We start from the raw sequence: 25,670 nt of genomic DNA on the forward strand, positions 1-25,670 counted from the left end.
CATATAGAGAAGCTGCTCAAATGGAGAAGCTGCTGACATAGAGAAGCTGGTCGTATGGAGAAGCTGGTTGCATAGAGAAGCTGTTCACATTGCCAGAGCTGGAACAGAGCTGCCGAGCACCTGAGTGGAGCACCCCCAGGGGAGCGGAGCACCCCCAGGGAAGCAGAGGCCCGGGCCTGCTTGTCCAGGAAGATGCTCATCCCACCCTTGGCTGTGAGCAGAGGAGGGTTCTGGCTGGTGCCAGAGACCCCTACTGTCGCCACGCAGAGCAGGCCAGGCTTATGGACATGCTTTGGAAGGGGACGGTCAGAGGAGGAAGGAGGGGCTTCAGCAGTGAGATGCAGAGAAGTCCAAGGCGTGGAGGCACCAGACAGAGGCAACTATGGGGCGTGGGTGGGGTTCTTCCGGAGAAATATGACATCTCCCCAGACACTTACCATCACAAAAGAGTAGCCGATCCACAGCGAGGACCACCCGCTGGGGCACGGAGGGATCTGAATGGTCTGACTGTGCACGGCCATCACCATGGCGGGCGCCTCACACACAGCACACCTGGAAGCGGAGCAGAGACATTCAGCAGAGCTGGGCGCAGGGCAGAGGCTGCCCTCCACGCACAACAGTTGTTACCTACACTCAGCGTCCTCACACAGTCTTTCCGCTCCAATTACACAAAGTCAAAAACGTTGTGCCCACTGCTTAGACTCAGGTTTAGCACCTCCTCGTTGGTTTTATAAGCCTGTCTCAGAATTAAAACATTCAATTCAAATAGGGCAGGACTCAGGACTGCTGTCCCGGCTACTCGGGGGGCTGAGGCAGGAGGACTGCCTGAGGCCAGGAGTTCGAGGCTGCAGGGAGCTATGCTCCCTGTGTGACACGACTCTCCAGCCTGGGCAACATAGCGAGACCTGCTTCTAAAAAATTGTTTAAAAAATAGATCCAACATGCGTTATTTAGCCATTTGTCTTGTAAAAGGGAAAAATAAGAAGGCCAAGCTCCAACAGAGGCTCTCCTGGAGGGGCTGGGGTTACAGGTGACTTTTCTTCTTTGTGCGTCTGAGTCTTTTCCAGTCTTTTCAACAATGAGTATGTATTCCCACAAGCACAAGGAATGCTTCAGAGAAAAAGCTGGTGAAATCCAAGAGCTACTCCTTCTGGAATGCAACAGTTTGTCTGATGCCATAAATAATCTTTAGTGTAAGAAATGCACTTAGTGAGTTGAGTAAGACAAATAATCCAGGCTTTAATGAACTTGAGGCTGAATGTCCACATGGGCCTCTTGCGGGAAACTTATTTTCAGGGCTGCCCCCTGGGCTCAGGGGCTCAAGGTCCGAGGCCGTCAGCATCCACTGCAGCTGAAGTGACCCCCAGAGGATCCACCCAAGGACAGGATGACTTCCAAGCCAGGCTGGCTCAGCTCAGCCTTGGGACTGCACCAGACATAAATTAAAACAGCACAGTGTTCTGACTAAGACCCTCTCAATGATGGGAACCCTTGATGGTGGGATAATGCTTTGTTTAAAAAAATAATTAAACACCAACAGTGAATAATTACATTCGAGTCACAAAATGAACAGAGTGTTAACAATGCTGATAAATGACTATAAATGGTGTTAATAATTACACCTAGTTACACTGGGACATTTGCATGAAAGTGGATCAGAAGGGGGAGTGGGGCTGAATGAGTCATTTGATTTCCCATGGACTTGGGGTGTGTGTGTGTGTGTGTGTGTGTGGTGTGCAATTTTCTATTTTATTCACCCAAATGCAGACAAATTAAAAGGTTCAGTTAAACAACAGTGACTGAAATTGGCCTTATACATCTGCCGCCATCTGTTTGCTAGACAGGAGACCTAGAAATACAGCCTGGAGGGAAGAGCTTTGTCTTTTTCAGACTGTCTCTGGGCTGATGGATTCAAGGGGCTATAGAGAGGGTGGTCCTGCCCCACTGCAGGCTTAAAGAGCTGTATGGTTCCTGAAAATTCACATGGCCAAACTCTCCATATTGCATATGAAGACACTAAGGCCAGGGTTAGCTGTGTCCAAGACTGAACTAAAACGCGGCTCTCCTTGCTCTCAAGCCGGAGTCTTTTCGTCAGAGCAATTAGCAATCAGTAGTAGTTACCTCGTGAGCCTTGTCTGCAGAAAGCGAGCAAGTACTTAGAATATTGTGTCCTAGTATCAGGATGAAAGCAGTAAAATCACCACCTTTTCTGCTCGAAATGAAGGATTTTATGTCATTTGCTATTTCTAAAATTAAGCTTTAGGATCTCTCGAAAGGGAAGTCCTGAGAAGGAACCTGTAAGTTCTGAGAAGTGGGAAACCACTAAGTTAAGTAACCATGGAAACCTACGTGCTCAGAGACAGGGAGAAAGGGGCAGCCGCTCACAAGAGGGAGACAGAGGCAGAACTGATGCAAGGGCAGCGGCTTCAAGGATGCGCCTGGGAAGGTCTCTTTAGCTGAGCTTCTTTGTGTCAACTAACAAAGATGTAAAGATCTGGAAATGTCAAGTTCTGGGACGTTTCAGGACTTTCTGGTCTAATTACATATTAAGTGGAAAATGTTGCTTAGACTCTAAGGTGTAATGCATCTCCACTAGTTTTATAAGTCTGTCTCAGGATTAAAACGATCAGAAATCTTAGACTCTTGTTGGTGCCCACAGACCAGGGGTATGTTACTGAAAGCAATCACAGAGAGAGAATGCATTACAGAAGTGCTGGTCTCAGACACACAGCTTCACTTAGACCTGTTTCTGGAACACCACCAATGCGTGCCAGAGCTCCTGTGTCTTCAAACGAATCAAGGTCAAATGTCAAGAATGTCAAGAAGAGAAATAGGAGACATAGAAACGAATGGTCATTTTCTACCTGTTGTGTAACGGAAGCTAAAAAAAGAAACCCACAAAAGTTGTCACTTTTCCTTCTCGTTCTCAGGCAGGGTTCCAAGCAAGAAAAGTCTCAAAACAGTCACTACTTGGCAGCCACTGGCACAGATGAAGTATTGCCTGTGTTCTGAAAAGTGTCATTCTGGAGGTGTAATGAATGATATTCTCCATTTTAAGACCTATAAGATAAGTTTTCTTATAGCTCAAAAAAAATCAAAGAGAACTGTTGATAGAGATTTTCATGTAAGGGGATCAAAGAGCTAAGATTTTCCCACATAGAAGGTGCCTTCCAGCCCTTCTGATCCATGGTCCCACATGGCATAGCTCTTTCACTAAATTGTGATCTGCCAGGACCTGCCTGGCACCCAACTCTGGTCATCCTCCAAACAGGGCATGTTCATCTAGTGGTAGGGGCTGGGCGAGAGGCACAGATCACGGCAGCCGGGCAGGAGTGTTCCCAGGAGTCGCTTCAAGCATTCGCGTCACTTTTCCCTTTTCTCTTGAAAAGCGCTCAGCTAGGGCACTTCTTAGCTGGTACCGCTCCATCTTTCTGCATATTCAAGGACTGCTGGTTTCTTTGAAGGGGATATAAAGAACTTTTTATCCTTTTTTATCATTTATTATCTTAATATGTAAAAAGTAAAATTACAGAATAGCTTCTTAGTCAAATGAATTTGTTCACTGGCCATTTTACTATTATTTTGAGTATTTCTAAGCAATAAATGTTTTTTTTCTTTTGAGACAGAGTTTCGTTCCTGTCGCCCAGGCTGGAGCGCAGTGGTTCCGGAGACGGATGCTTGTGATGTTTAAACAATAATGGGAATGCACTTCACGCCGCTGAACTGTACACTTCAAAATGATTACGATGGTAAATTGTATGTCATGTGTATTTTACCAAAATTAAAAATAATTTTTTAAAAATTCATAGGGGCAGGAATGATTCCAGAAATATTGTCTTGAAAGGCTCCTTGGGGAAGTTACTATTTTTAAAAAAGGAAAGATTGAGAAACACTGTTCTAACACTTGCTGAAGAATCAAGTGACATCACTTTGCTCATAGGAAGAAAGGTAGCCGCCACAGTGAGTCAGGGGCAAGCTTGGCATTATCTCGCCATGGTTTTGCACTATAATTTTAAAAGAGGATAACTGACTTTTTTCTTTCTTTTTGAGACAGGGTCTCATTCTGTTGCTCAGGCTGGAGTGTAGTGCCATGATCTCGGCTCACTTCAGCCTCCATATCCCAAGCTTAAGTGATCCTCCCACCTCAGCCTCCCTTGTAGCTGGGACCACAGGCTCGCACCACCATATCCAGCTAATTTTTGTATTTTTTGTAGAGGTGAAGTCTTGTCATGTTGCCCAGGCTGGTCTTGAACTCCTGGGCTCAAGCAATCCTCTGGCCTCAGCCTCCCAAAGTGCTGGGATTACAGACATGAACCACTGTGCCCAGCCAACTGACTTTTATGTCAAATAATTTTATGGCTGACTTCCATTACAAAACTTGGGTATCACAAGTAACAAACTAAATGGAAATGGATTGAACGTTTTGGAGAAAAATGGAAAAAATGTGCTTGCCCAGACCGGAGACTTTTCTTCTTCAATTATGCATTTGTCCCTACACCTGCTTGACTCACCTACTAATAAATGGTCTTATGTTGTCCCCCGTGATGGGTGCCATTGACATGGGCATGGGCTCAGGAGTGGACAGCCAGTACGAGTAGTCGTTCCGTGACGCGAAGTTGCACACGTTGTTGATGTTGCAGAACAGGAAGGGCATGGTGCTGAACTTGCGCAGGCAGCTACCGGCCGTGCCTAGACAGGGGAGAAGACCAGGTCAGGTGTCGTCTTCGTAATTCCCAATCTATCTCCACGCAAAGTGGATGTCAGCTGGACAACAAGCAAAAACGTATCGTCAACTGGTCACGGAAATGGAAATGAATAAAGAATTATCTAGGATATTTTTGACGAAAGGAAGCAAAACCAGTTAACCAGCACAAAGAACCTTTTCCTAAAACTGAATGCTAGAGGGAACTTAACTATGCAATGGACAGTAACAAACTGGGTGATGTCTTTAACAAGAGTCTTGCAGAAAATGCAGAGATGCTCTTTCTATAGCAGCTTGCTGATTCTAACCTTGATAAAAGTTAAAGGTACAGAAAATTAAAACAGTTTGGTGGAGGATATCTGGGGCAGACGAAGATAATGGGGACAGATCCGTAGCTTTCTGATGATCTAAACGAGAGGAGCAGAGCTCAGCAGCTGTAGAGAAGTTCCGACAGAATAATGTAGACATTTTTTTACAAAGAGCAATTGTTTAAGCGGCACAATGCAAACTAAGTGCACTCCAGGAATCCTGATCCTACTTGATAATCTGAAGATGAGATCTAAAGTTTTATTAAAGATTTTCGAACGTTCAGCCTTTATATTTCTTGGCTTGCCGTTAGTAACACAGGAGCTGTTGAATCGATATTTGTAATCAAGGGAGGGAAATGGGACCGGGCTGCTTTTTCACTCATGGCTGCCTCACCGCAGCAGCAGAGGCGAGTCCAGCCCTGTGCACGAAGGCACGCAACACACCAACACTGAATGAATGCACAGATCTCCGGGAGTCTTACCCAAGTCCTGGCCGTGGGCCCGTTCATTGCCTTGCACGTAGAGCAGAGAGTACCCATGGTAAAGAATTTTGGTCCCAGAAGGACACTGTGGGTCATCTATTGTTTGACTGTGTCTGGTCACAAGGAAGCCGTGATCAACAGATGGGGTGCCTGGGGGCCCCATGGATCCTGGCAACCCGTCGGGGCCTGGTGGACCTGGAAATCCTCTTGGACCTGGAAGACAGAAGACAAATTAGTTTCTCTAATTGCAAACACGCTCCCCTGAAAGCTTTCAAACTCATTTTCTCCAAAGAGTTTTTAATATATTTCCACAAAGCATCCTACCTATTCATGTTATCAAAAAGTCTAAAACAAAAATAGATGCATGGCTAACTAAATACAACCGCCGGTCTCCTTCATGGTGTCCTAACTTTTTCTTCTCACATAGCACCTCAAGATATTTTTTTAAGCACAGTGTTGGTGCAGAGCAGATGCTTGAACAATTTAGTTCAATGAATATATGACATATATGAAAATGAAAATGAATGACGTGACTCTATGCATGTCATTCACATGGAATTGTGGGGTTCCTCTCGGGGAGGATTATTATGGAATTATTAAACAACCTCATCTTAGGGCGTTTTCTCTTCCATAGCAGCCCAAAGCCTACACATGGAAATGGAGCAGTGAGGGACCTCGCAGGCAAGGACTGCTTCTGTCCCCTATCTAATTGTGCCGCGTGCAAAACTGCGCCCAGGTCTGCTGGGCTGAGCTCTTTGTTCAGTAAGTCAGTGGCCTCAGCCTTTTGGCCATATGGGACACTCAAGTGTCCCTTCTCCTAGGGAAGCAAATCAAGTTTATCTCAGGTCTTTGGGCCAATGCTAGCCTTATTTTCATATTTTCATTTCTACTTTCCCTTGTCCTTTGCTGAAATAGAATTTTCATAGCTGCAGCTCACATCCCACTTAAGAAACCACATGGGCCACCACTATTGGCTGCCTTTCAACAACATCTGGGAAATGTACACTTTGATCAGTATCTGTCTCTACACAGAAAAAGACACTCCTTCAGCTCTTCTGTTTGAGCCTGTTCCTCCTAAGAAACAGACTCCTTCGGAAATCTTTCAAGGAACACTTGCAGCTACATTGGGCTGCTCTCCCCCTGCCTGGGTCTGCTGCTTCTATCCCAGGTCCCGGTAGAGGGTAATTAGGCTGGAAGTCTCACAACCTACCCGTAGGCCCAGCAGGTCCCGTCTCTCCTTTCTGGCCAGGGGCACCGTCAAACCCAGGGATACCTGGAGGTCCAGGTATTCCCACCAGTCCTGTCACACCTGAGATAGAGGACAAAGAATTCATGATCCTATAGGGCAGTAAGCAGTATTTTTCTTCCTCTCTTAAGTGTCACTTTCAGTGTTCCAGGAGGCAAGCATGAAGTCTGAGTGCAGGTGAGAACGTTTTGTTGGACAACCAGGAGTTGCTTCCCACAAAGTCGAGTGCAGACTTTGCAGAAGCAGCTGGATATTCATATGGGGGTGTGTTTGGGCACCTCGTTCTGAGTTCTCCCTGATTGCTCACTGTTTGGCAGATTGGTTTGGAAAAGGCAGGCAATGTGGAGGGAATGAGAGACGGGATAAACATTTCCCTCTCAGCCATATTCTGGGGTCTCAATTTTTAGGCAACAGATATACTGGCATGGATAGTTTTTTGTGTTCACGTACATAACTTTTTCTTTCTTTCTTTCCTTTTTCTTTTTCTCTTTCCCTCCCTCCCTTCCCTCCCCTGCTTTCTCCCTTCCTCCCTCCCTGCCCCTGCCTTTCTCTTTCTCTCTTTCTTTCTTTCTTAGATCTCACTCTGTCACTCAGGCTGGCTCACTGCAGCCTCAACCTCCCAGGCTCAAGCAATCCTCCCACCTCAGCCTCCCGAGTAGCTGGGACCACAGGCATGCACCACCACACCTGGCTCATTTTTTAAAAATTATTATTTTGTAGAGACAGACTCTCCCTATGTTGCCCAGGCTGGTCTTGAACTCCTGGGCTCAAGCGATCCTCCCACCTCAGCCTCCCAAAATGCTGCCATTACACAGGTGCGAGCCACTGAGCCTGGTCAGCTTATGGTTAAGCATCTTTAAATTTTCACCGATCCTACTTTTCAACTTTAAATGTTTTCATTCTCCTTTACTTCCCACTCACTCCTTATCAGTGGCTCTTGAAACAGGAGATGTTTAGTTCAAACAGGCAGAAAGACTAGGTCAGGATTTCGGGAAGCAACAGAGAACAGTACAGACGGCGCCAATCAGGCAGTGCTCCTGCAGGCACGGATGGAGAGCGCCGATTTCTGCCATTCCAGATCCGTGCCCACCACCCCCATCTGGAGCAGGAGCGGGAGGGGGAACGATAACGATCTGGTTTGGTTCTTCGAGCCCATGTTTTTCTAACTGAACACAGACGTGTTGTTATGTCTTCCTCTAGCTTTTCCTGCATTTTCTTCTGGATTTTTTTAGGTCCCTTTAAAAATATCATGGGTTTTGATATGCATTGAAGGGAGGTAAGAAAGTCATATTCATGTGTGTGTCTAATCATGACAAGTTTACCCAAAACTTGTCTTAGACACATGGGCGAGGAGGAACTCTGCCCACCGCCCCTCTGGGCTCCCCATACCACCTTGTAGAAGCCGAGCCTTCTCACCTTGCTGGCCTTTCGGGCCTGGAGGTCCCTGAAGTCCTTTCAGCCCTGGGGGGCCCTCCGGACCAGGGAGCCCGGGCTCCCCTTTGATAATGTCATAAGGACCTGGGGGGCCAGGAGGACCCGGGAGACCTATGGAAATAGGGAAGCCATTGATCAATTTCACTGTCCACTTAGCCAGGGCGGAAACAGCTTCACAAGGAGAGTCCCAAGTGAAGCTATCCAAACAGAACATACTCCCAAAGGTAAAACCATTCTCAAAACCCGAATCAGGTCTTCACAAAACATGTCCGATCTGAACATCTTTCTTTATTACTTAACCTGAAATCCTGAACTCTCGGGACTGGCAAAGGCACCGGGGCACCAGTGTAACTTCCCACTTTGTTCTGGGCTTGGACCCCTTACAGCCATCCCCGCAGCCTCGTGCCAGCCCTCCCGGTGGGGAGAGAAACTTGTTCTTCCCAGGCGTCCCCACTTCTGATGTGGAGAGTGCCGCTCTGCGATGAGGGTGCTTTTCCCACACTCATCTGAAACCTGCCCTACTGCAGAGGATGACACTGGTCCTGAACTTTGAGTGCTGTATGAACTTAATCCTTCTTCTGCATAACAGGTCTTGGCATGTGGTGAGAACCACACAAAGTGTGAGGTCCCCTCGGCCTCCCTGTCTTCAGCCCAGCACCCTCAACTTTCCCTCCCCTTCCACACACCCTCCTCTCCTCTCCTTCCTGGCGCTCCACTTCTCAGGGCACGTGGCTTCTCGTTCTCTCTCCCAAAACATGGTTTTGAAAATTAAACGATGCCCTAGAAATATAGTCTGCTCTACAGAGAGGAAACAGGATGAACACTGTGCTTAAACCGTTCCCTTGTGAAATGACATCGTGGTTTGCAGGGCCTTCATGCTGTGGGCTCCCACTGGTAGAGAAGCCAACAGCACCATTCCCAGAAGAACCCTTTACTGTGCAGCAAGAATGCACCCCGTCTCTAAGTGCAAGATTGATTTTCTTTCCTATTATAACTTTCAGTGGTTTATTTCAGGCTAACTTTAGAGCCTTTGGGGAGTTTTTGAATTCTGAGCTTGTCAGCGAGAACCTCAGGCACCCCTACCCTGGAGTTTCCCTCAGTCCTGGATTTATCAGATTCTACTTCCAGATAAGTGGATGTTAAAATGCCAGCTTGCTGCAAAGAATTCTCAATCAACTGTTTTCCAACAATTTTCAAGTCATTTTACAATGTGAAAAACCAAATACCCCAATTCTGTTCATTCATGGCTTTTACATTTTCACAAAGCACCAGTAAGGTAGCCACAGATTAACACACTCTCCTACCTTTAGCTCCTGGGACACCCTGATCTCCTTGATCACCTTTAATTCCCTGGAGGCCAGGAAGCCCTTTTGCACCTAAGCAGAGGAAAAACATCATCTTTGCACAGAATTCTCAATGATACACAAATATGTGTGTATGTATACCTCTCTCTCTAGTGCACATACCCACATGTACACAAATGCATAGATAAATGCATATACATACACATATACTCATATGTATACCCATATATACACATTCACACACCTGCTTATGCAGGCACATATATACACATACATATGCACACATATATGCATATATACAGATGTATACATACACACAGACGGTGAACAAATTTCCAATTTGCCTTCAAGGAAGAAAACAGCATTCTTTCTGTCACTTCAGTAAAACTTTTGATGAAACTCTTTTTTCTAGAACCCAGAAGCTACATTTTTATAAGCACGTAACAAATGGTAAAATAATCCAACCAGCAGAGGGGCAGAGGACTAGTGTTTTGGTCACAATCTGATTCACACATGTCCCCAACTGGACTACAAGACACCCTGAGGCTGAGGCCTGTTTTATTCGCCTTTCATGTGTACCTGACTCAGCAGTAAAAGCTGCAGTGCCTGGGAGCTGGTACGGACCCCGAAAAAGTTTGTTTAATATACAAATAAATTAATGAATAGCCCAAATCCATGACTTCTTATTGAGATGTTAATGATCCACTGATTCATAAGGAGAAAATCAGAATGCCTTTATGCAGGCATCCATAAGATCATACAAATTGGGCTGCCACACAGAAACGCCATTTTTAATTTGAAGAGAACAGTATCTCGTGCCACAATGGCGCCGGTGCCATCAGCGTTAAAGTGCCGAAGACTAGGAAGCTCCTCGCACAGCATCTCCTGCTGCCAAGGTGCTGCAGCAAGGCCTGTACTGTCTTACCTTGAAATCCTTGAACTCCTGGAGGTCCCATATCACCCTTAGAACCTGTGATTCCTGGAGAGCCACCGATACCCTAGACACACAAAGAAGAGGTAGGGACGTGCTCAAGACATGTAGGTTAAGTCTCGTAACCCGCTAGTTGGAAAACTGAAACAGCCTCAATGTTTTGCAAAGCATGTTGTGTACAAACGGTGCCTTGCGGTTTCCTACATGATAGAATAACAAAGCCTCTGCGTGCCTCCACCAGGAAGCTGCAAAGCAGCAGCACTTGCGTCCCTCCCACGTGTCCCCTCTGCTTGTCCATCGCAGGGGGCGTTCCTGAGGAGCAGGCGAACGTCTGGCCCTGGCCACCTCCAGCCCACAGCACGATGCCACGGACAGAGCCAGGATGCCCTCCACACGCGGGGCGGCAGCACAGGCATACAGCACCACCCAGCCATCTGTTTTGGAAACTCTCCCCCAACCAACAAGCGCAGTCATTTTTCTTTAGAATTAGCTTCATGCCTTAACTGAAAACTGATTTTAAACATGGAAAGAATTCAAAAATGCTAAAGAAGGAGTATTTTCCTTTATAATGTGGTAATATTCGTGTATTTAAAAATACGGGCTCCTTTTCTTCCCAGGTCAATGCAGTCGCTCCTTCCTCTAGTGGTGGGCAGCACGTAACGAGCTGTCTTATTTCTGATGTACATTCATTTCTTAGCCTTACTTCAAAAGTGTCGAACCAAAATAACGAACAAATATATATGCATATAAACACACATACAAACACACATTTATACACATATATGTATACAGAGGCAGGTAGGGAGGCACTGATTGGCAGCAGGAATGGGGTATATCTCCTTTCTTTTTCTTTTTTCCTTGTTTTTTTTGTTGTTTTCTTTTTTGTTTGTTTGGTTTTTTTTTGTTGAGACAGAGTCCCGCTCTATCACCCAGGCTGGCGTGCAGTGGTACCATCTCAGCTCACTGCAATCTCTGACTCCTGGGTTCAAGCAATTCTCCTGCTTCAGCCTTCCAAGTGGCTGGGATTACAGGCATGCACCACCATGCTAATTTTTGTATTTTTAGTAGAGACAGAGTTTTGCCATGTTGGCCAGGCTGGTCTCCAACTCCTGACCTCAGGTGATCCTCCCACTTCAGCCTCCCAAAGTGCTAGGATTACAAGCATGAGCCAGCACACCTGGCCGGGAATGGGGTATATTTCTATGTTACTGAGGAATAAACATGGGAATACATGAATACTTGACAAATTATCATCACTTCCATTCCTGGAAAACTGCAATATAGCAATGGAAACCCCAAAATACATTCGCATACACATTCACTGTACTGTGGAAACACGCACACAGCTTCGAGGACAGGGAGTGAGTGGACATGCCTATTGCACTCCTTAGAGCCAGTTCTGTGCCGTTATTCACAAGCACTTCATAACTTCCTGATTCCGAAGTAAGTCGGCACCACGTACTGTGCACCTAGCAAGCTTAGTTATTCTGTGCCATCCTTGGGAAGGTAGTCTGATGACTCTAAGCCAAGTCTCTGCTGCTGAGGAGCAGTCCCCGTTGCCCTCTAAGGGAGAACGCGTGACGAACAGAAAACTGCTGCTGACTCCAGATCACTGCAGAGGTCTGTGTCAAATCCCTCCTGCTCCCAATCTCCCCTGACACACTCTCTTTCTCCTAATGTATGTTAGAGAGAGAGAGAGGCAGACAGACAGATAGAGACAGAGAGGGGAAACAGAGAGACAAGCACAGAGAATAAAAAGCTTTGCTAACCCAGCTATCTGAATGAGCAAGCCACGTAAACAGAGTCCTTTAGCCATGGATGTGGTTAAGCTGAAGAGCAACGAAAAATCTATGACCACCGCTAAGAAGGGTTATATATTCAAGTACAGCAAAGGACCAAAGTTAAATCACACACAGACGCATGCACACAGCACAGCTGCTGGTCACTTATTGCACCCTGAGATGTGCTCCTCCGAACGCTTGTCTAAGTCACCGCTGAGACTCTGCGTCTGGATAAGGTCAGTAAAGCGAGCTGGGACGTGCTGGCTATGGCTGGTTATCATCTTCCAAGACTTGAACTGTTCCAACTGCAATTCCCAATCCTGCCAATCCTAAGAGATGGCTGGGCTCACTTTACAGAATTGTTCTTTGCAAAATGACACTGGCTTGCTTTTTATGTTGAGTTTGTAAATAGGTATTAAATGTAGGCATTGAGCCATAATTTCCAGCAGTATAACATTTTCCTCTTAATGGTTCTTGGAAAACTGGATTGTAAAAAATGTTACAATAGTTTCCTACTCTGATGCCAATAAAAATGTGGGTTACTGGCAAGAAAGAAAGAACTGATTTAGAGGGGACGTGGGAGTGTAACACACACACATATATACACATACACACAATACGCACACACATAGACACATATGAATACTTGTGGTCAGAATAGTCTCCTTTAAAAAAGTAATCTACAAATCAGTAACTCACAGGCATGCCCTGGAATCCAGGGTCTCCCTTGGGCCCTGGAATACCGGGTGCTCCTGGCCAGCCTGGGTGTCCTTTGTCACCTTTTATTCCATCAATCCCAGGAAGCCCTGGAGGCCCCATGGGTCCCGGAAGTCCTAATGGAAGAGAATAAAGCCACACATTCGGGGTTAGATATGCACAAGGGTCCCTGGGCTGTGATGCTCTCAATACTGGCACCCACAGTCCCTTGCTGATACAACACTGGACCAACAGCGTGAACCCTTGAGACAGAAATCGAGGAGGGGGGAGGGAGGGGGGGAGGGAGGGAAGGAAAGGGAAGGGAGGGAGGGAGGGAGGGAAGGAAAGGGAAGGGAGGGAGGGAGGGAGGGAAAGAATAGAAACGCTGCTGTCTCTGTGTCCAAAATGGCCAGTGGTCTAGTGGTGCCTGGGCATCTGTGCCACCCCTTAGGGGTCTTGTTCAGAACCCAAAAGTGTACCCAAGAGCTGTGCTGGTTTAAGTCAAATGCCACCCATCGGACATGCGTCCAGGCTTGTCCAAACATTTGCTTTCTTGCATCTCGCTAATTACTTAAATTCCCTGACAGAAACCATACAAGAAAAGCTTTGACTCAATGGAGGCCAAACACAATTTTAAGCTTTAATAAATGCTGCAGACTTCTAAATAAAAAAGCTCCATTGAGAATGTAACTGTTTCTTTCACACTATTTCCTTTTGTGAATTCTGTCCCAGTCCCCAGCTCCAGCCCCTGGTGATACGCCCTTACCTGGCAGGCCAGGCTGGCCCTGAGGTCCACGGTCTCCTTTGGGCCCCTCCATGGCATGGCCTGGGGATCCTGGTAACCCTGGCTGTCCCTGGGGCCCCGGAGGACCCATGAATCCTTGCTCTCCTTTGGCTCCAGGAATTCCTGGGCTCCCAGCTAATCCTGGGAAACCCACCTCACCCTTTGAACCTAAACAAGAAAAACTGTTTGAGGTGATGGGAAACGCAGCAGCAGAGCCCTGCAGGTGACCCTCAGAGGGGGCTTCGAGGGCCACCAGGGGAAACGGCAGCAAGTGTCTGATCCTTCCTTCTCTTTACTAACACACTAGAATCCGACCGTGGCCTGGCTGGAGAAAGAGCTGGGACCCCAGCTATCATGTTTACACTTCTTAAAAGAACTGTTGTATGGCAGAGGCATCTGAATTGTGCTGAGAGACACCTGCAGCAACCACACTGCTGAATGACAGCTTCGCTCCATCCGCAGATGAATGGACACGCCGACTATGTTCTGTCCACACAGCGGGACCCTCGCAGCCATAGAGAGAAGTGAGCAGCCACGGGGCTGGATCTCAAACTCACTATGTCGTGGGAGAGAAGTCAGACTGAAAAGAGTGTACAGTGTATGGTTTCACCTTCATAAACTGCTAGAAAACACAAACTAACTAGAGGACCAGAAGGCAGCTGGACAGTTGCTTGGGGTCTGGGGAGGGGCCCGGAGGGAGGGATTATGAAGCTGCAGAGGAGACTTTTGGGGGAAGGCTGTGCTTGCTATCTGGAATGTGGGAATGGTTGTTTTCATGGGTGTAGGCCTATGTCAGCCTTATCAAGTTGTACACCTTAATATTTGTAGTTTATTACCTGTTAATGAAACCCCAATGAGCAGGTTTAAAAAGTTAAAAAGTAACAGCTTGTAGGGAAAAAAAATTCCATGTTGAATTTTAAACATATTATCCAAATCTAACCAATAAAAATGCCAAAATTCTATGGTTATTTCAAGAACAAAGGAAAAGGAATGAAATAGGGTCAAGACCTCAAGCGGTCACATGGGATTCTCTTCTCCTGGGGGTTCTCCCTGATATTTCACATGGCGGTGTGAACACACCAGGCACTGTGTTGAGCTTGTGCAAGGGCAGTGCAGCATGTCCACAGAGCGTGCAGGATCGCGCGGTGAGGTAGGAAAGGCAGGGCAGGAACAGCCCGCAGTGACCCCTTGAGCAGGTGCGTTTGCAAGGGGCTCTGTGTTTGAGGGAGTCTGTGAGTTCAGAGACGGGGAAGTGCCCATTCCCAAGGCAGCCCACCGGGCACCACGCCATCCATCTCAACCCAGGGGTTCCAGTGCCAGACCACACGTCTGCCAAGGAAACCTGGTGAGCGGGTCTCAGAGAGAGCAGGGGCCAGGGGACGCAGCATCTCCGTGCCCCTACTCCTTCTCAGCTGAAGTCCCAGGCCTTCCAGGGCTTTCAGATTCCTTCCACTGAGTGGAATCACTCAGCCAGCCCAGCCACCTGCCATAAGCATGTCCACGGATGCTGTCTGTGAACTCCCGGCTGCAGCCACCAGTGGCTTCTCCTCAGTGTCATGTGGCTCACATGCCTTGTATTTTCTATGTCTACATTGCATCCCATGAAATGCTCAGCTCTCTGAGAGAGGTGACTGCCTAGCCAAGCTCCTGGCCAGCTCTCAGCTGCACGTGGTACTGAGCACATCATGGCTACCCAGGGTATGTTTTAGTCTCTTGGTATGTGTTACGTCCTGGCCTGCCTTCATGTAAGTATAACCAGTTCTAGAAAGTCACAATTTCAATATTCTGATGACCTTCTAGACACAAAAATGACAAGGGTTTCCCTCCTCTGCTGGATTTTTATAAAATTAGTCCAAGTAAAAGATAACTCTGACTATGAGTGGGCTGCATGCCATTTTGACCCATTAATGAGAGGGGAACCACATGTGTCTTGCAGGCATTGCTGCCTGGGCCCAGCACCCATCCTCCACCCAGTTGCTGCCTGGCCAACAGGGATGGGGCTTCATCCTGAAGATGCTGCCCCCTGTTCTGCTACATCAGGCAGCAGCAGTTAGTTGAAAAGGAAGAGCATAGTGAGCAAAGATTACCTTTGTCTCCTTTGGCCCCTGGAAAGCCTGGGAATCCTCTTCCTGGAAGACCTATTAGATGAGGGTAAAACACAATGTTTCTCTTAAACAATCCATCTGCAGGTACAACACAAAGCACTGTCAACTCTGCACTAACACTATGTATATTTGTAGAGCACATGGATATTAGTTCATTGCACTCTTGTAATAAAATGACATTCCTACAGTTACTGTAAGATACCCTTGACTGGATGTTCCTAATTTAGTGCTTTTTTCTAAGTACCTTTCCGCTCAGAACCATCGTGGCGGTTAGCAGAAACGATCTGTGCAAATGAGTATTTGTTTCCTGCTGCCGTCTGGAGACGAGCAAATGGGCTTCTCAGACAACCATCCAGCTAATTGCTCTTCTCAGGAAGGAAGCGAGAGCCAAAGAGATTTGGGGCAGCAGATGCTGGGGAGATGACAAATGTCAGCAAGGGGCTTGAGGGAAGTTTCAAATGGGGGAAAAGGAGTGCAGGGCATTTTTAATGAATGGTTTGTATAGAAAAAATGAATGTTTATAACATAAAGTTATAGAATGAAAAAAATGAACTTAAGAAAGAGGCCAGCACCAGTTGCAGTGGAAGCTCTTGGTGGTCCTCCCAGTGTCCCCCCAGCTCAGGGGTAACCTGCTTCAAATGGTGTGTTTATCTCTCTCGTATTAAATACGAATATTACTGTGTATGCGATTGTCATCATCACAGCTTGCACTTTTGCCCAAGTTATGGTCAAGTTATGGTCCAAGTTCTGGCCAAGTTGTGGCCCATCAGAGATAGGAGCAGACTCAGGGGTCAACCAGTATTTCCAGGACAGTTCCTCAAATGGGGAAATGCTGGGCAGAGAAAAGAGTGTTGTTTTGCTATGCTTTGCTTTGCTTTGTCATAGCAACCACAAGGGAAGTGGAAATTGTTCTAACAGCAGGTATTTTACGTGTCTCTGACTCACCACTGAGAGCTCAGGTTATTTCAGGGGAAGATGCCTAAGTATTTAAGGGATAATAAATCCCCCTTCCCTTCTTCTTCTCTCAACCCATCCTGCTCCACATGTCCACAGCGGTGTTTAAGTAGCTGCAAAGATGTGTAGTCCCGGGGCTACTCTGTGCCCAGCTCTGTTCACTGAACGCAGGCAGTCTGAAGGTCTCTGGGAGTGGACACTGCTGATTCTGATAGGGAATGGGGCACTGGGCCATACCTGGTTCACCCTTCTCTCCTGCTGACCCTGGGATTCCATCACTGCCTGGTTCCCCTTTCTGGCCAGCTGGGCCTGTGGGGCCAGGTGTCCCAGGAAGACCTCAAAGAGAAGAGTCACAACATCAACACCCACATAACCTCTCACAGCAGCCTAGATGCCATACAAATGGTTCCTTGCTGACATCCTTTAAGAGAGCCATTCCCTCCCAAGCACACCTTGAGGTCAGTTCTGACTTCCCTTCAGAAAGGACCCTGCATACTTTCAGCAACACCATCAAACCCTGACCCTCAAAAACTGGCGACAACAAAGAGGAGGTCCCTGAAACTCCATGTTAGCTACAAAAACAGTTTGGGGATGTGGGTCCTAGATGCTGATGGTGGCAAGACCTCAGAATGACCCTGTCACCTGCACTAGCCTCAGCTTGCCCATCTGAAAACGGGACACAGGACAGCTGGCCTCCATGTTCCCCATCTGTGATGGGAACTCCTTGGGGCCTCCCATACCCTGGCCTCTCTTCTCTATGTGCCTGGGCTGTGTCCCAAAGAGGAGCCTCTACCTGCTTCTCCTTTGACACCAGGGATGCCATCCAATCCTGGGAGGCCTTTGTCACCTTTTCCTCCAGGCAGCCCAGGGCTTCCTAAAGAAAAACACAAAACACCAGAACATCCATAAGTTTGGTCTTTTCTTTGACTTTTCAGATCCCCAAGTCCAAGAGAAGACCCCCTCACCTACCTGGATAGCCAACACTTCCAGGAGACCCTTTTAGGCCTGGGGACCCTGGCATTCCTGGGATCCCAATGCTTCCTTTTTCTCCCTTCTCTCCAGGGCTTCCTGGGAAACCTGCTATCCCTTGATCTCCCTGCAAGTACAAGTCAGGCATATTAACTTTACATTTGTCCATGCGCGTGCATCTGTAGGCATGTTCTAGATAACCGTATACATTTTGGTGTAATGAATATTGCATTGCCAAACTCCATTTCCAGATTTCTCACCAAAGAATCAAAGTCCTCTTCTGAAAAGAGAGGAAAGACTTAAGCACAGCGGAGCCAACCATCTGGCTCCCACTTACCGTCCCTCTTCCCCTTCATCCTCTCTGTTTCACCCCAGTAACAGCTGTCTCCCACCCTAGCCTCTCACCAGTTTCTAGATTCTTCCTTGGGGGCAAGGTAGTGAATACAAAGGGGAGGAGAGGTGGCCTGTGTTTCCTTGCAGGATCACTCTGTGCTGCGGTTCACGGAGTGCGCTGAGATGCTAAGGTATTTACTGAGCATTTCTCAGACAGCCTCCCACGAGCTGGGAGGAGGGGACCTTTCCATGCTGAGTGCCAGTTACCTTGTCACCAGGCAGCCCGGGGATGCCTATGCCAGGTGGGCCTGCCTGCCCTTTCTCTCCTTTTGCACCTTTTTCTCCAGGTAAGCCAGGGGTACCTTGTGGGCCAGGGATGCCAGGCACGCCTTTCTCTCCAGGTGTTCCTATAAACACAAACAATTGAAACCTGATTTGAGCTTAGCTAGTGCTGGGATAACAAATGAAAAGGTGCCTCCACAACCAGCCAAGAGTGAGATACAAGAGCGCAAATCCCTCATCTATCAATTGGCTCATGACTGATCACCCAGGTCAGCCATCCAGATCACATCAGAGCCATGCTAGGAAATGTCTCTCCTGTCCTTGAAGACCATCATGTTATTAAGACAGGGAAGAAATACATTAACTGCCTAGAATATTTCCTTTCTCAACAGCATAAAAATGGATCTTATGTTTTTTATTACACAGCCAGCTCTCATTAGCCAGACATCACAGGTTCCATGAGGTGGGCGGGCCAGAGTCCATGCACACTTGGTTCTGTGATGCATGTTGGTAGCCAGGCTTACTCACACATGGGCATGATCAGCAACCTACATGCTTATACTCATAAAGTGATAACAGCACCTGCTAAAGACAGGAGGAGATGGAAAGACGGGCTTCCCATCTGAACTCTTCTGCTTTCTGAGGAGCTCTGAGGACCGTCGCCGCCCAGCCCTTCCCTCACTCTCTTCCCGGCTGCTCTCACTGCAGTAGGCACTGATGGCAAAGCATGAAGGCCAGTCCAGGATTGGAGTGGAGGAGTCCAGAGAATTCTTCTGAACTAGCACAAAGGGCTCTGGAGCCACGAGCTACTCAGGCTGACAAGCCCGGAAGAAGCCGACGTCTCCTAGGGAGCTCCTAGCTAAGGAGACGGTCACTTGGAGATCGCCAAAAGCTGACTGTATATGGCCCATGCTTTATTCCATTAGATGTTGAGTTTTCTCCATACCATCATCAAATGCTCCCCTTCCTGAGCAGGGGCCCATTCAGAGCTGAGGATGTGAATGTGTGTGAAAGACATAACCGCCTGGATTCTGTCTCCTCAGCTGAAGAGGGTCTCATTCTGCAGACGTGCCCTACCAGGGCCACAGGCATACATGCTAGAGCACCCTCTTCTACATCCGGTTTACCTGGCAAGCCCATGCCACCAACAGATCCTTTTGGTCCTGGAAGTCCTGGAGAACCTGGGATTCCACTTATGCCTGGATCACCTTTAGGTCCTAGAACAGCAAAGAAAGCAATCTGAGAGGTGGACATCTACAGAAAGAGCTGGGAACACAGGCCTCATCCCGAGCCCTTGCCACGCCGGGGACCGGAGTTCCACACCATACCTGGCTGCCCGGGCTGTCCCGCCTGCCCATCCTTTCCAGGCACTCCTGGGCTCCCAGGGTCTCCTCGGGATCCTTTCTCACCAATTGGTCCAATTTGTCCTACACATCAGAGAAGCAAATAGCAATGACCCACATTTGCTTGCAAGCAAGTTGCTGCAGAAACGCAGGCTGGTTGGTATTATTTATGGAGGACCCGATAACCCAAGAAAGGCACACGGGGCTCCAAGCTTGGCCGTGAGAAAGCTTCCTCGACTTGCCTTTCTCTCCTTGGTCGCCCTTCTCGCCCTTCATGCTGCCCATGTCCACTTTATCCATGGAGCCAGGCTTGCCGGGGAGACCAACATCACCCTTATCGCCTTTCAAGCCAGGGTCTCCCCTGGGTCCCGAGGAGCCTGGAAAGCCATGGTCCCCTGCGAGGAAAGAGAAGCCACCGGTGAGCCTGGGCCAGTGTTGCAAAGCTGGTCAGGAGGCTCACATTCTTGTTGACTGGGAGGGCAGCTGACAAAGAGGGCACAAAGAACAAACAACTTGTCCAAAATGGCATTAATGGCCAGGGTCTGAGACACAGAAGAACCTGACCCCAGGTAAACGCGCAGTAAGGCCATTTTCTGCAATTCATTATTCGCTAATAACGCTAACACATGTGACTTGGCTTCCGGCTTTAGATAACTTACATTTTCTCTCCTTGCTACACATCTTTATCACTCTTACTCATACTGCCCCCCAGTTCTATACAAAATAATAGAATACGAATTTTGTCGTTCTGCTAAGCAAATGACCTTTTCACATGTAATATTTCTTTTTGAAAGACATTATTTTGGACCGATTTCAAATAACAAGATAAGAAATAAAGATAAAGACCTGTAAACCTGTGTGGGTTGCTAACTGGAATCTAAAGACTCAGTCCCTGTGTCTTTGGCATAGCTGAAAATTCCACCATTTCTCACAAGGAGAATCACATCTGTGCCCAAGTTCCTTCTGATTTGCTTGGCTAATTACAGTTTTCAACCCTACATGCACTGAGCACCAGGAATCCTACCGGAAGAAGGGGGTCTCCTGGCCCCGTGCTTGCGTTTCTTGCATGAGACTCTTAAAATGAAGTATGATCTACGACACCTTGGGAACCTCCCAAGAGGCACAGAGAAATAGACACCAGATGAGCTTTGGGGATTATCAGCTCTCCTACCTTTTTCACCCGGTAATCCCGGAGAGCCCACTGGTCCTGGTGAGCCCGGCTGCCCAGGGGTCCCCATGACGCCCATTTCTCCCTTGGAACCTGTGGCCAAAGGAAAGGACTGTGAACATTTCCTCACTCGGAACGCTGACAGTAAATGCTGAGTCATAAAAAGAGTAAGGTGAGGCCGTGTCCTCATCATGGATCCAGACGGAAGTTACCTGGAAACCCAGGAAGCCCTGGAGTCCCCTGCTGTCCAGGAAGGCCAGGGAGACCTGACTGCCCTGTTACGCCGGGAAGTCCTTGAGCCCCTTTATCTCCTTTAGGGCCAGGCATGTCCAGTCCGGGGAATCCAGGGAAACCCTTCTCGCCTTTTATTCCAGGAGGACCTGCAGTTGGGTGAAATACAAATAACTTTCAGCAGAATGTACAGAATGATCTACAATGTACAGTGCTCCGTTTAACTATGACTGTCTTCAGGAAGCACGTGAACACGCCCACACCGGGGACTTGAATGGATCATCTACTAAGTGCTGGTGTTTGGGTCATCAGGATAATCAAATGGCTATTGTTCTAAAAGAAAGGCCCCCTCCTTCCTGTCACCGATAGTCAGCAATGACACCCTAGGTACCACCACGGCCTCTCCTCAGTATTCAGGACGAGGACTAGCGTTTCCTGAGCCCCATTCACTGAGTGTTTTACCCTAATCTCCATGCACCACCTTCACTCTGTGATTATTACTGCCAAAGGCAAAGCTAGGCTCTAGACGTGGGCTCAATTAGCGTAAATTATCCACAACTAATTAACCCTCCTATGGAAGGATGATCTAGAGACATCAGTTAGAATAAAATGTAAAACGTGATTGAGTACACAGTAAAGGAAAGGTCTCTTTGTTTGGTACATAATCTCAGTGGTTGGGAAAAAAATCTAGGACTACATTTCAGCAAACAATCATCAAACCTATTTTCACAAACTCAAGTTTTACTTTTTCTCTTTTTGTCACACATTGTGCTAAGCTTTCCTTCATGGGGACCCCAACCTCATCTCCCATGCTTCAGGAAAGCAGGCTTTTAAGAAGAGGTAATTGTAGAAGAATGTCACTCACCTGCCAACCCTGGTGGTCCCTGTCCGCCAGGGGGGCCCCTAGCTCCCGGGGGGCCTATTCCTGGAACTCCTGGAGACCCCATGGGGCCTGGCAATCCGGGAGGTCCTGGGTCACCTGGAGAAGAAAAATTGAGAATTAGCTGTGCAGGAGCAGTGGCGTGTTTCCTGGCATAGGAGACACACGCACACGAATGGCCCCAGCAACAGAAAGCCACCACCTCTAGCCCTCTAGGATTTGCATCATTCATTCAACAAATACGTATCAAGCATACTCGGCAGGGGCTCTGGGAATGCAAACATAAGCACATCCTGTCCTTGAAACTGTCCGGATTGATCTGCAAAAAGTTACCTCTGATCCCCTGAAGCCCAGGGGGGCCGATTGCTCCATGTTCTCCAGGAACACCGGGTACTCCAATGCTCCCCTTCTCCCCAGGCGTGCCAGGAATGCCGGGAATACCTGGCAAACCTTTGAGTCCCGGCAGACCAACTCCAGGCTCTCCCTGAAAATCCCCAAAGCAAACTGATTTGCAAAGTCCATATATTTATCAAACCAATAGCGTGAGTGAAGACTTAACAGACAGTGCCAATGCATTCAGTAAGAATATTCTCTGCTCAACCCTTTTCACGCCCTTGCAAACCTTCCTCACACCTATCACGTTTTCAGGCTTGTGGGTAACTTTCACTGTTTTCATTTTACAAAGGAGGAAAAGCAAGGCTCCCCGCCAATAAACGACATTCTTCTCAAGTCTTCTGACCTGAGCATGCCCCCTCAATTCTGCAGCCTGGCGCCTGTGACAAAGTGTTGACCCTAAGTAACTGATAAAAGGCAAAATATGAGTTGTGAGTAGTGAATGGAATCCTTCCTAAGAGATGGCAAGGCTCCAGGACCAGCATGGACACCAGTTATTTTGGTTTTTTGGATAAATGAAGGTTTCACAGGAAATTAAACATTTTAATCTATGGCATGAGTCACTGGGCTTTGACAGATACAGGTGATTAAAATAAAGGGTGACAGCGCCTTGGAAACAGCCTGGATTTAGGCACAGATGTCAGGCTCTGAAGCAAGCAGGTGGCCATGAAATCACAGCACTCCACCCGTGTCCCCTGTCTGCAAATGACATTTCCAGAGAGGGAGTATCTGGACATCAGTGGAAACTTCTCTATACATCCCAGGAGGAAATTTTCAAAATGGAAGGAACTCCATCAAAGGGATTCTTGAAAAGTCACGGAATTTTAAATCATGAATTAAATCTTTCATTCACATTCCATCAGGCATTTACTAACTCCCAAGTCTTGCAGGTTTAAAGATGATCCACACGCTGCCGTGGTTGGCTAAACATTCAAATGCAACGTAGGTCATCGGGGAAGCTGGTGGCGGGTTGTATAAAGACAAAGGTCCAAAGGCTTCTATTCGGTCTCAGCCACCAGATGAGGGCACCCTGCTGTCAGGTGTTTTGGTATTTCTCAGGACGAAGCCACCCTGGGATGACAGAGGTGTGGCCACTGTGATGCTGACCTGCCCTTTCCTGATGGACAGGGAGCAGGCCCGACCTGGGGCCGTCACTGGCAACGTTTATCCATGGCTGTTGGCCCTTTCTCCCATTTGGTACCAATGCCTTCCAGCAATTTCACATCCATTCCTTCCAATCAGAACAGGCCTACTGTAATCAGTAGGCCCTCACGTTTGCTGAGTAGAATTTCAAGTATAGGCAAGTTGGTAGCAGAATATTCGAGGGCAAGGAGGATGCTGACTTCACCCTGGACCAATACTTCTCAGGCAGGGGCAATGTTGCCCCCCTAGTGCCATCTGCCAGTGTCTGGAGATATTTTCAGTTGTGACTGGGTGGAAGGGGGTGTCCTTTCGGTCATTCATGGGTAGAGGCCAGGGCTGCTCTTGCCAATAGCCCTACAAAGGCACAGGGTAGCCCCCGCAGAAAAGAATTATTGAACCCAGAACGCCAGGCGTGTGAGGCTGAGAAACCTGCACTTTTACTCATCTGCTCAAGATGTGGTCAGGGCCGGGGCACCACCATCACCTCGTTAGAAATACAAACCCCGGGGGCCTATCAGGCAGGGCCACTTTTCAAGATGGCAGAGGATCTGAGACTGAAGGACTCCACTCCTGGCTGACCATGGTTTCTTTGAGGACAGTGGCTTGCAAACAGCTTTCAGCTGCTTCTCTCAGTAAGAAACGTATTTTACCATGAGTTCCGGCTTACACACAGGCAAGAAAATGTGTCATGCAATTTCATAAAATCGAAACAAAGGTTTCCCCTCAAATAGTTACTTCCATGTGCTTTGTACTCTGATACTTCCTATTCTCTGCTATTTCATCAAAAACCAAAACCCGCTGGCCCAACGTGTCCTGGGAGGTTCACAACCTGCATTTTTTGTGTCCGGTTAATAACAAGGATGGGGGAGACCGGTCATCGAGGAAACGCCTGGCACCCACCTTCTGGCCCTGCACACCTGGGTTCCCAGGTAAGCCGTTAAACCCCGGGCGACCTGGAGTCCCCGGAGGCCCCATGTCTCCAGGTAAGCCGTCAACACCTGTTTTGAAAAGTCAAAAAAAAAATCACTCCAATTCCAATTCCCGTACCCACTTTCTTCACTTTTAGTCTTGCCCAAATGTGCCGACCTGGCCTGAGACAGTCACCCGCGGAGGCCTTCGGAGCTGGCTGGAAGAGGCCAGGAGAGACTGCCCAGCAGAGGGGGCAGGTGCGTAACTGCCTCTTCCAGCACCTGCCCCCTCCCATCTCCTCTCTTCAAACCTCTCCCTCCCGCCCTACTCTCCCCAAACAAAACAAATACACCCCTTGGCACCTGCAGATGAGAAGGGCACTTTTACTCATCTGCTCAAGATGTGGTCAGGGCCGGGGCACCACCATCACCTCGTTAGAAATACAAACCCCGGGGGACTATCAGGCAGGGCCACTTTTCAAGATGGCAGAGGATCTGAGACTGAAGGACTCACGGCCACTGTCTGGGCCCCACCCTGGAGGTTCCGAGGGGCAGTGAAGCTGGCCAGCCACTAGTTCACACCCTGTGTATGCAACACCGGGGTCTCCAATGTCCAGTCATTTGTAAGTTTGCAGTGGCACAGGCCCGAATCACATCCCCTGTGGGGCTCTGCACAGACAGGTTGTGACGGCAAGTGGCCCTCACCACCCTCCTCACTGCCACAAAGCCAAGCCACTCCATGCCACGTGGGCCACGGCCGCTCATGAAGGAGACCTTGTGTGAGGCAATGATAGAATATGAAGCAGTAGTGAACGTGGCCAGCCCTCAGCTCCTGTCCCTCGTGAACAGGGACACTCTGCTGCCCTCCAAGCCTGAGGGAAGTGGCCACGTGGGTGGGTGGGCGTGGCGTGGTGTGGCTATCAGAGGACAGGGGCTGTCGTCTCCTGTTCTTCTCGCTAGAAGCCTACAGCAGTGAGGGGGATGGGGCCTGGCCTCTGGGGAGAGAGCCTGGGAGACTGGAGGACATTAACCTAAGTTTGGCCGCACGGCGTGTGGCACGAAGACAAACTTCCTCATATGACACGCCCCTTTTGTGCTCACAGCTCCTTCTCCTCAGTCCTCAACAGAAGGGCCCTGATGACAAGTCTGCTAATCAGAGTCTACCTGAAGGACAAGTAGATCCCAGAAATGTGAAAAGGGGCGAAAAGAAATTTCCCTCCTTACCTCCTTACAGTTTCCAGCAGGAAGTGATGGCTCTAACACCCGTGAACGCCTCCCCCAGGGCAAAGCCCC

The 25,670-nt window shown here is 48.2% G+C and overlaps 1 protein-coding gene and 1 long non-coding RNA gene across 2 annotated transcripts in view; both read right to left on the reverse strand.

Moving 5' to 3' along the window:
- Positions 1-25,670, reverse strand: part of COL4A1 (collagen type IV alpha 1 chain) — a 148,672-nt gene that overhangs the window by 5,852 nt on the left and 117,150 nt on the right. The window contains exons 29-50 of the mRNA XM_032246203.1: positions 24,370-24,467; positions 22,267-22,417; positions 21,919-22,032; positions 21,035-21,202; positions 20,826-20,915; positions 19,897-20,049; positions 19,640-19,738; positions 19,439-19,528; positions 18,297-18,436; positions 17,697-17,823; positions 17,521-17,601; positions 16,965-17,063; positions 15,756-15,806; positions 13,651-13,836; positions 12,888-13,021; positions 10,402-10,474; positions 9,477-9,548; positions 8,155-8,283; positions 6,703-6,801; positions 5,493-5,705; positions 4,512-4,689; positions 438-552 (exon numbers count right to left, since the gene is read on the reverse strand). Coding sequence (XP_032102094.1) covers positions 438-552; positions 4,512-4,689; positions 5,493-5,705; positions 6,703-6,801; positions 8,155-8,283; positions 9,477-9,548; positions 10,402-10,474; positions 12,888-13,021; positions 13,651-13,836; positions 15,756-15,806; positions 16,965-17,063; positions 17,521-17,601; positions 17,697-17,823; positions 18,297-18,436; positions 19,439-19,528; positions 19,640-19,738; positions 19,897-20,049; positions 20,826-20,915; positions 21,035-21,202; positions 21,919-22,032; positions 22,267-22,417; positions 24,370-24,467 — 2,660 coding nt within the window. The remainder of the gene's footprint in view (positions 1-437; positions 553-4,511; positions 4,690-5,492; positions 5,706-6,702; positions 6,802-8,154; positions 8,284-9,476; positions 9,549-10,401; positions 10,475-12,887; positions 13,022-13,650; positions 13,837-15,755; positions 15,807-16,964; positions 17,064-17,520; positions 17,602-17,696; positions 17,824-18,296; positions 18,437-19,438; positions 19,529-19,639; positions 19,739-19,896; positions 20,050-20,825; positions 20,916-21,034; positions 21,203-21,918; positions 22,033-22,266; positions 22,418-24,369; positions 24,468-25,670) is intronic.
- Positions 23,181-24,361, reverse strand: LOC116528813. Its single transcript, XR_004259217.1, has 2 exons — positions 24,025-24,361; positions 23,181-23,898 (listed from the first exon to the last, which is right to left on the reverse strand). It is a non-coding gene; the product is annotated as an uncharacterized LOC116528813 (long non-coding RNA).

Source organism: Sapajus apella, unplaced genomic scaffold (genome assembly GCF_009761245.1).
Source record: "Sapajus apella isolate SASKATOON/1434 unplaced genomic scaffold, GSC_monkey_1.0 scaffold60, whole genome shotgun sequence".
NCBI lineage: Eukaryota > Metazoa > Chordata > Mammalia > Primates > Cebidae > Sapajus > Sapajus apella.